At 43.3% G+C, this 10,613-nt stretch overlaps 1 protein-coding gene across 1 annotated transcript in view; it reads left to right on the top strand.

Annotated features, from left to right (window-relative positions):
• APOB (apolipoprotein B) overlaps positions 1–3,292 on the top strand; it is a 37,551-nt gene extending 34,259 nt beyond the window's left edge. The window contains exons 27-29 of the mRNA XM_005874933.2: positions 102–216; positions 318–498; positions 1,383–3,292. Coding sequence (XP_005874995.1) covers positions 102–216; positions 318–498; positions 1,383–3,023 — 1,937 coding nt within the window. The 3' untranslated portion in view covers positions 3,024–3,292. The remainder of the gene's footprint in view (positions 1–101; positions 217–317; positions 499–1,382) is intronic.
• The last annotated feature ends 7,321 nt before the right edge of the window (positions 3,293–10,613 follow it).

Consider the following 10,613-nt stretch of genomic DNA (forward strand, 5'->3'; position numbering starts at 1 on the left):
TATATATTTAATTTGAGTTAAGATAGATTTCTCCTGTTTTTCACAGTGAAAATGTCTGTGTCCTACAGTTATTAATCAAATGAAAAATCTCTCCTTTACAGGTATTGGAACATACAAGATTGAAGATGGCATGTTTGTCTACAAGGCTAAAGGAACATTTACACACCGTGACATCAGCGTGGAATATAAAGAAGATGCCAAATTACAAGAATATCCGTATAGAACTTTTATTGAAACTTAATTCCTTTTCAGATCATTGTGATTTTTGCCACCTTTGTACCCCTTTCATGATGGCTCATCTGCTTTTCTGCTTGCAGGGACTGGAAAGTAGAGGTCCTCCTGGACATCACCAGCCCCGTATTCACTGATGTCCATATACATTGTCATGCACGTGAAAATGTCTTCTACTCAGCAGCCTCTCCAGCCATAGGCACGGTGGTCTTGGACTTGGGATCTGATAATACTACCATAACATATAATTTCTACTACCGCCCTCAGGTGAGTCCCACCTAATGGGGAGTAGAGATTTGGGGCAGATAAATATAATTCAGTACAAAATGTTTTCTCAGGGCTTTCCCAGATTAGGTGAAACACAACAATGAGCAGGTTGAACTATTCTCTGGAAATATTACAATGAGTCTTTTATTGATTCTAATTATTAGACATACCTGTGACATCATTTCACCAGTTATTTTACTACTATTGGGCAAATATAGAAAGAGGAGGATTATGGCTCACCACCTGAGGCATGAGCAAACTGTGCCATATGCTGCGTACATTTCCAGACAGTGGCTTCTGGAGAATTTTCAGATGAGATATCCCAGATTGGTTTCATTGTACTTTGCAAGCTCTCTGGGGTCAAGTCAAAGATGCCATTCAATTTCGTAGATGAGAAGAAGCTATGAGATTCTATGACTAAAGTTTGTCATAGGCTTGGAAAAATGAATGGCTCCTGATGCTGGTATTCTAGATCTCTGCTGGATGGGCTCTGGACATTAACCTTTTTTGCTACTACTTTTTTTTCTCTGAATTAGTCGTTTCATGTCGGTATAGACGAGTCTCTTTCTCCCCTTTCTCTCCTCCCCCTGCTCCTCCTCTGATCTTCAGTCCTGGGAAGGCCTTAATGTTAAGTGTTACTGTGTATAAATACCATGCATAATTTTATCCTTTCTGAGGCGCGTGATAAAGAGGAATTAACAACAGTAGACTTGTTTAACCGTAAGACAAACACATGAACCGACATAAGAAAGATAAATTCCCTTGAGAATGTGAAAGACCCTCTGATCTCTACTTTTAACTGCTAATGAAGTTTTAGTGTAGTATATTATGTAATCAGGATAATTAAAAACATGTTCTTTTTATCCTTTTTTTTCTGGTTTTAGTCATCTCCAGATAAAAACCTCAGCATATTCAAAATTGAGTATAGGCACCCGTACTCTGAATCTAATGAGAAATTTCAGATCAAAGTTAACTGGGAAAAGGAAGCAGTGTCTCAATTGCTCAGTTCTCTAAAAGACAACGTGCCCAAGGCAACAGGGGCCCTTTATGACTATGTCAACAAGTGCCACCAGGAGTACACAGGACTTAATCTGAGAGAGGCCTCTTTAAAACTGAGAAGAGGTCTGCAGAACAAGGCTGAGGAGACCTACCAAGGAGCGCTGATTCTGATTGACAAGGTGAACAAGACACTCGAATTCAAGAGGGTGGCCAGAGGCGCTGCTAGAACCTACCAGCTGTGGAATGACAAGGTCCAGATTCTGTACCAGGATCTGTTGGACCAGGAGGGCCACATCGATCTCCAGAGACTCCAAAATAAGGTGCTTAACATCCTAATAAATATTACTAGGGAATACGAAACAATAGTCAGGCACGTGATTGCCTGGTTCATTGATTACCTGCAGCTCACAAGATTGCAGCTCCCAGGAAGAGCCAGTACGAACACTGCAGATGAACTCTCTACTTTGGTCATGAGGGGAGTAGGGAAGATACTGCTGCAGGTACATTTAAATATCCATAATGGGTTAGAAATACTGTTTTCCTATGTCCAAGGCCTGATGGAGAAATCCGAATTAATCAAGGACCTAAAGATTAAATTTCCTTTTGATTCAAGAAGTCTTAAACTAACAAATATAACCTTGGAGTATGGGAAACAGTTGAACTCTTTCTCACAAATGGTCCAAAGGGTATTGAATGCCCTCAAATCAAACAAAACTACAGTAATACTAGGTGATCTTCAGAGATATTTAGAAGGTGTTTTCGAATACATAAGAGAAGAAATTAACGACTTAAAGATGAAGAGACTTACTGTTATCAAACACAAGATCAAGGTCATCTTCGACAGTTGTATTCAGTATGTTTCTCAATTCCTGAAAGAAAACCTAGGCCTTGACGTCGGTAAGTTACATGAACTTGTTCAAAACAAATTTCAAGAAGCGTCTCAAGAGTTAGAGCAGCTCCATCAGTACATAAAGGCTCTTCGCAAAGAATATCTTGATTCAAGTGTGGTCAGCTGGACACTGAAATATTATGAATATGAAGAAAAGGTAATCAACCTGGTCAAGAAGTTAGTACATGCCCTTAAGTACTTCCATTCCAAATACATTGTCAATGCTGCTGGCATTGCTTCCCAACTCTCAAATGAAGCTGAGCAATTAGTGCAGCAAGCAATCCCGAAATATCTTAGCATTCTTGTCGATGCAGATGGAAAAGGGAAAGAGAAGATTGTGGAGCTTTTTACCAGCGCTAAGGAAATAATTAAAAGCTGGACCGCTGCAATGAAGGAAATCATTTCTGATTACCACCAGCAGTTCAAATATATCCCACAGAATTTTTCAGACCGACTCTTTGATTACTATGAAAAATTCATTGCTGAGTCCCAAAGATTGATTGACCTGTCCATTCAAACATACCACATGTTTCTGATCTATATCACTGGGTTACTAAAAGAGCTGCAATCGACCACAGTCTATGACTTGAGCCGTTATCTAAAGATTGCTCCAGGAGAATTAACTATCACCTTCTAATTTGTGTAAAGCAATTCTCATTTATTCTTCTACTCCAATTAAGTTTCCATATAGTAGAAAAAAATCAAGCTGTATGTATTGATGTAATTATATGCTGAGCTGGTCCTGGAGCTGACTGTGAGCAGAAGCACGTGGGAACTGGATCTGCACTGACGCTGGTGGCAGGTCTCTGAAGGTCTCTGAACTCTGGGAAACATTTTTTTTTTTTTGCAAGTTAAAGGAAATCAGTATCCGAATTATTTTGTTAAACTTGGGGGAGGGGAGGGGAGGGAGAACAAATAAATGAATTCGTTATTATGTATCATCTCTCTCATATGGTTCATTCCTCTTGAAAGCAAAATGAGGGTTTTGATTCACTTGTCTGATGTTTCAAAACCCCCAGAAGAACACACTGTATTTAGAGCGACAAAGGAAAAAGGGAGAATTTGTGAAAGAAAATATTTTGCCACTTAAAAAAAATAGGTAACTGATCTCAGGGATTGTATTTGCCAAGTAGGAAGGAAAAACAATTTGCAAAGTTTGTCACATAATTTGATCCCGAGGAGCATGTCATTTGTCCTCATGTACCCACACCCTTGCTCACCAACCCTCCGCCTCTGCCAGGCCAGGCCAGGCCAGGCTCTCTGCTAGGCTCTGAGATAAACCAACCCCAGAGGTCTCCCAGAAGTCTCTCTCAGCCAGGATCCATTGAATGCAAAGTAAGGGTAGAAGAGAAGGCAGGGGGATATGAAGTCCTCATATTCCTGGGATCCGCACATATTTATCCTCTTGAATGTTCTTATTTTTCCAAGTGTAATATCTAACAATCCCAAGTGTAATTAAGACCCGAGGATTTCTCTTGCCACATCCACTTGCTTCAAACTCTGATTGTAAACATTGGAGAGGTCCCTTCAGAACATCCTGGCTGAGCTTTAGTAAGGGAAAGCGGCAAAGATCCTATGCAACACAACTTTCACTAATATCATTGGGAAAACAAAACATGGCTTTCCTTTCCGTGGCACTGAAGAACAAAGGAAGGCTGTGTAACTTAGGAAATTAGAGATCACCCCCAAGTCTTACATGAGTTCTGTTTGGAGAAGGCCCTTCGTATCCAAAAATGCCTTCCACCTCCACCATTCTTTCATAAAGCCTTCATATTCTCTTGGTGAAGCCCATTGTTAAAATGCACACATGTGCCCTAACTGGTTTGGCTCAGTAGATAGAGCGTCAGCCTGCGGACTGAAGGGTCCCAGGTTCGATTCTGGTCAGGGGCATGTGCCTTGGTTGCGGGCACATACCCAGTAGGAGGTGTGCAGGAGGCAGCTGATCGATGTTTCTCTCTCATCGATGTTTCTAACTCTCTATCCCTCTCCCTTCCTCTCTGTAAAAAATGAATAAAATATATTTTTTTAAAAATGCACACATGTTACCTAGGAAAGAAAACAGGTTAGCCCATTGGGAACTTTGCAGAATTCTTCAGCCTGGAACTGAAGAACCAGAAAGCATCCTAGGAAGTGGGATCCATGGCAGTGCATGGATCTGGTGCTCAAGAAAAGTCTATTGGATAATGAATCAATGGATAGATGTATAAGTGAATGAATGAATGAATGAATGAATGAATATATAAGGGGTCAGTTCCAAGTGTGAGAAAAGGGGGGAAATTAGGCCTAGATCCCAGAGTTTCTTGATGAGCTATGAGCAGCCAGAATCTACTGAATGTTCAAATTGAAAGGAGGCCTGGAGTTATGACTTAATTTGAAGGGGAAGGTTCCTGGTGCTCATATGATGCTATGTATATCTGGGGCTGAAAGGAAAAAAAAATGACACAAATTTAAAATGGTCATGTAATTACACAGCACCACCTTCCCAGGTCCCTGACTGATAACCCGTTATGAGGTGCTCCTGGCTGGCTTAGAATATCTTCATCACACTCAATAAAGTGGGAAGACGAAGGGGTCCTTGGGATGGCTGGGGCTTCACTCGATCTCTTCCCTGGTCTTTGACCGTGCATCAGGATACCCCTCTGAGTCCAATTAATGGCTACATTCTTTACGTGCTTATAGCTTTGGGCAACCTAGTTCTCCTCTGTGAGCCTCAGTTTTTGTATCTATAAAATGAGAATAATATCTATCCTGCCTGCCTTTAAGGGCCGTTCATGAACATCAGATGTGAAAAGGTTTGTAACTTTTAATGTAGAGAAGCAAAGTGCCATTTTTATCAGATCTTACTCTCTTTACTGAGAGAGAGAGAGAGAGAGAGAGAGAGCGAGCATCCAATGAAAGTTTTTGAGTGGGAGGGTGATATGAGTTGTGATGTATAAAAAACTGAAATGGCAACTCATGCAGAGTGAACTATAAATGAATGAATCTTGATATGAGACTATGCCAGGGCCCAAGTAGAAGATGCTGAGCATTTTGACCAAGTCATAGATGCTGGGAATGGTGAGGAGGGTTTGGATACAAGAAGCATCATGAAGGCACAAGGGCTGATTGTTTAGAATAGAAGGGACAAGTTCAAAAGCTGCCAGAAGTAGAGCTGCCTTGGTAAGTCTTTGGAGCCTAGAATGGGAGAGATAAGAAGAGCAAGGACGAACAGTGAATAAAGCAGACTTCAGAGTTATGAAATTCTGAAGCTGCATAACTTGAAGAGCTGTGGGCACCAATAGAAACAGGAGGAGTATGTTGGGGAGAGGGATATTTTTAGTGTAAGGCAGGGACTCAGAGACTCTCAGACCTAGAAAGGGACTGTGAGGTCACATGCTGAGTTTCAAGTTTCAGTGGTATATCCAAGCAGAAATATCTAGCAGACTACTAAATTGGAAATGTGGGCTAGAGAAACAATATCCAAAGGCATATTTTCACTGGGAATGCAGACTGGTGCAGCCACTGTGGAGAACAGTGTGGAGTTTCCTCAAAAAAAAACTAAAAATGGAACTCCCATTTGACCCAGTGATCCCACTTCTAGGAATATATCCCAAGAAACCAGAAACACCAATCAGAAAGGACATATGCATCTCTATGTTCATAGCAGCACAATTCACCATAGCTAAGATTTGGAAACAGCCTAAGTGCCCATCAGCAGATGAGTGGATTAGAAAACTGTGGTACATCTACACAATGGAATACTACGCTGCAGTAAAAAAAAAAGGAATTCTTACCATTTGCAACAGCATGAATGGAACTGGAGAGCATTATGCTAAGTGAAATAAGCCAGTCAGAGAAAGATAAATATCACATGATCTCACTCATATATGGAAATAATGAACAATATAAACTGATGAACAAAAACAGATCCAGAGACAGAGAAGCATCAATCAAACCATCAAACCTCAAAGGGAAGGTAGGGGAGGGTGGGGGCAATGGGGAGAGATCAACCAAAGGACTTGTATGCATGCATATAAGCCTAACCAATGGACACAGACACCAGGGGAGTGAGGGTATGAGTGGGGGGTGAGGGAGGTAATGGGGGGATAAGGACACATATGTAATACCTTAATTAATAAAGAAAAATGATATTTTGGATATGATGGATTCAATAAAATACATTATTCAAATTTTAAAAAATAAATAAATATCTGTTTTCTAAAAAATACTAAAAAAAACACACAAAGAAATATTTTAACCAATTATTGTATTGATTTGATGTTCTTATAAGTACCTTTACAAACTAAACAAGAAAACAGCTTTTCCTCTTGTACAGTTATTAATTGGCCAATTGTCCTGAGAGTCAGCCAACGTGTACATCTCCTAAGAACATACTGTGCGATAACATGGAAAGTCCTGCTATAAACACAGATATTCCTCCTGTAAAACAAATATCCAAAGTTTAAAACCAAAGGACAAATGAAATAATGGAACCTAGCCCAGGTTCATAGAATTTTGGAAGAACTTTCGAGCTGTGTGCTTTGATTTGACTCCCACATCCTGCCCAGACTAGTTGCGCTGTCCCCAGAACATGCCTTGTAATAAAGGGGTCAGCTGGGAGTGGGCACCACCAGGTGCATTCAAAACTACCTCCATTGTCTTTGCTTTTCACTTGAAGGCTGGTCAGCTGAGGAGCCCAATTGCCCTTTTTGGTGAGATGAGCAAAGCCCTATCTGGCTTCATATTCCAGGTCCCTCTTGTGGCTCTAATTTATGACTTAGTCCCCATTCAGTCAGAGAAGGGACCAAGCTGGACCTCAAATGGGGCCTGCAATATGGGAGCCAGAGTGGACAAACAGATGTTCCCTCTAAAAGTGTCTAATAACCAGAGATAAATGTGCAGAAACAGACCCTACCTCTTAGCTCATCTCCTTGTCTTATTGTTTCACAGTAAGAGGTCAGCTACAGCTCCCTTCAGAGAAATCCATTTGTTGGTGGGATGGTTGAGTGGTCAACAACAAATAACATTCCAGGGCCTCATAAAAGTTGGTGGAGTAGGTACACATGTTTTACGAGGAGCCCTGCCCTTCTTCTCCTGTACAAAAGGACTCACACCTACCTCAGGTCTGAGCAGTGCTTCAGGTCAGTGATACTGGGTACTAGGTGCTAAGCTCTGACCATGATATCAATTGTATCCCTTGACTGGCACCATGGACACCTGGTTTTGGGTGAGAATAATAACTCAAACCTTGGAGTTGGTCTGGTTTATAAGCTGGTGACCTGTGTCCCATCCTGGTTTTAAAGCTCTATCTAGGGCTACAACTGTACCAAAAGCCATACTGAGCAGAGGCCCCCAGAGTTTAGGCTCTATACTAGAGTCTGACCTGAGGAAAGGGCAGCTCAGCAACAGCTCAGCTCCACCACCATTTCTCATGTTGCCCAAGTAGACTCTCCACTCCTTCTCATCCATTTGTGAGACCCAACTAGGTTGGCATGTAGGTCCCTATAGAGCAGTGGGCCCAGGATAACTCCAGAAGCCTTAAGGCCCTTGTCCTGGGGCTGGGCTAGCTGGCCCCATAATGCATTGGGAAATTATGAGGGAAAACAGTAGGGAGAGATTGGAGCACTGCGTGCAGCTCTACTGAACTGAGATCGAGAAGCCTGGGGCAGCCAATATGTCTCTCTTTTCAAAAGAAGGCCTAAACTCTGAGGCCAAATTTAAGTGTCACTATTGGTGAACTATGTAACCTCATGAAGGTACCTAATCTTTCTAATCCTTAGTTTCATCTTTAAAATGGGGATCATGAAAGGACAGGTTGAGGCACTCTGAACAGGAGTAGAAGGTGGTTCCCTCTTGTGTTACAGGGCTGTAGTGAAGATTAAATGAAATCATGTCTGTCAAGTGCCTGCACACAGAGTGGATAAATTGATTGTATCATGTTGACAGAAGTTAAAATGAATGAAGGATAATTACAATTACACACAACTGTGAAATACACACATTACTCCAGTGTGATATGGAGTAAAAAGATAAGTCCCAGAAAATAAAACACAACATGATACACTTTTTAAAAAATTAGACTCAACTAAAACCAAATCATTTGTTTTCTAGGATGATAGTTTTAAAGAAGGAGAATAATAAACTTAAAATTCAGGATAAGTTACATCTGGTGGAGAGAGGCAGGGGAAAGATGGATGTATTAGAGTTCTTCAGAAAAATGGAACTGAAAAGACAGAGAGAGTGATAAGAGATTTATTATAGGAATTGTCTAGGAAATGGAGGCTGAGGAATCTTACTACCTGCTATCTGCAACCGGGAGAACCAGGAAAACAGGGTGGTATTTTGCACTTGAAAGCCTAAGAATCTGAAAGCCAATGGTGTAAGTCTAGTCCAAAGGCCCAAGAACCAAGAGTACCAATGTACAAGGGCAGGGGATGGATGTGCAGCTCAAGGAGAGGCCAGTTCTCCCTTCCTCCACCTTTTCTTCTATGTAGGCCTCAACAGATTGGGCGATGCCTACTTACATTGGTGAGGACCATCTGCTTTACGCAGTCTACTGAGTCAAATACTGCTCTCTTCTGGAAACACCCATTGAATGCTGGGAGACCCCAGTGGAAACCTGGCCTTCCAGGAGTCCTTCATCTGGTCAGTGGGGCAGCCAGCCATTTCTTAGCTGGGGCCACTACTCAAGAGAGCTCCCCCACAGCAGCCCTGAATCACTGAGCAACATCCCATCCAGCCACTAGAAGGGCCCTCCCAGAGGCTGTACAAAATGGAGTTTTTATAGAAAGAAAGGTGGGCAAGATATTAGCAAAAGAAAGCAAAGGATTATGTTTAGGCCAGGACATCTTTTGTAGAGGAGAATGCAAGGTTTCTATCATGCAGATCGCCTCCTCTTCCTATGGAGGGGATGGAGAGGGCCCACCCCCACCCACTGACGGGTTACCTAACTGGCCCTTGACCAGAAAATTTCAGACTATTTAGTTGATTAAGATTATATTTCTGGGAGAGGTTGAAATTGCAATGAGATCAGGTATTGTCTAGGTTTGGTATCATGGATACCATTTGGGGCCCGTGGTTTTCTCTTTGATAGAATATGTGATACATTTTCCTCACAGAAGCCCCAGACTGACATGGGGACAGGAGATGTTTCCTGTCACCTCATTATAGCTGACACATACTTGAGCATGGGGTTTCCTTGGGTAGTCAGTTAGTAAAGTTTCCACTCACACCTGACATTGGGTTCCTCCTGCCTCCTTGGCTCTATACCATGCTTTCTCACCTACCTCCAGGTTTTGCTTAACCCCCTCCCCATGCCTGGGACTCCCTCCCCAGACTCTCTATGGAATATTTGGTGTCCTCTCAAGTCCCACCTCCTCTAGGAAGCCTTCTAAGACTTGCCAGCCCTCTCCTGAGCTCTGTCAGCCTTGACCATCTGTCTGCGCACAGTGGAGCCCCACTGTTCTCCATCAGGTCTGCTGTTGCCGCCATGCCTGACACGGGCTGGTCACCTCAGCACCATCAGCCTGGACCATCTAGTCTGCAGGCCCTCTCAGAGAGGGGATGCGTTTCCCTTCCCCACTCAGCCCCCATGAAAACAGGATTTGGTTGTGCTCCCCCAAGGACGATATGCCCAGCCTAGCCCTGGAGGTGGCCCTGCCTCAGGCCAGCCAGTAATTTCTTTGTGGTGGGAAGGGCAGGTTAGGTTAAGGCGAGACTGGACTCAGGGGCCAGAGGGACTGAGTTCTAATCTCAGCTCTGCCTCAGTCATACCTGTAACCTTAGTCTAGGGAAGTCACGTGTCCCTGAGCCTGTTTCTTCATTGGGTCATCTCTCCCTCTCACAGGTGCACAGGAGCTCCTGGTGGCTGCGGGAGGCATTGCACACGCAGCCTCGAACTCTGCCTGCACACAGCCATGCTCAGAAAGGTATGTTGCGTGGGTGAAGGAAGGTCAGGAGTCCTTTCCCGGAGCCCTGACCCCACCCCGCCCGGCTCTGCCCAGCCTGGCCTACCCACCTGCCCTGCACAGGCTAGCTCTCTGCACGACCTTGATTCTCTGATTGGACAGAACACACTTCCCGCCCTGGCCGTTTGGCTCAGTGGATAGAGCGTCAGCCTGCGGACTGAAGGGTCCCAGGTTCGATTCTGGCCAAGGGCATGTGCCTTGGTTGCAGGCACATCCCCAGTAGGAGGTGTGCAAGAGGCAGCTAATCAATGTTTTTCTCTATCCCTCTCCCTTCCTCTCTG

Source organism: Myotis brandtii, unplaced genomic scaffold, assembly GCF_000412655.1.
Source record: "Myotis brandtii unplaced genomic scaffold, ASM41265v1 scaffold454, whole genome shotgun sequence".
NCBI lineage: Eukaryota > Metazoa > Chordata > Mammalia > Chiroptera > Vespertilionidae > Myotis > Myotis brandtii.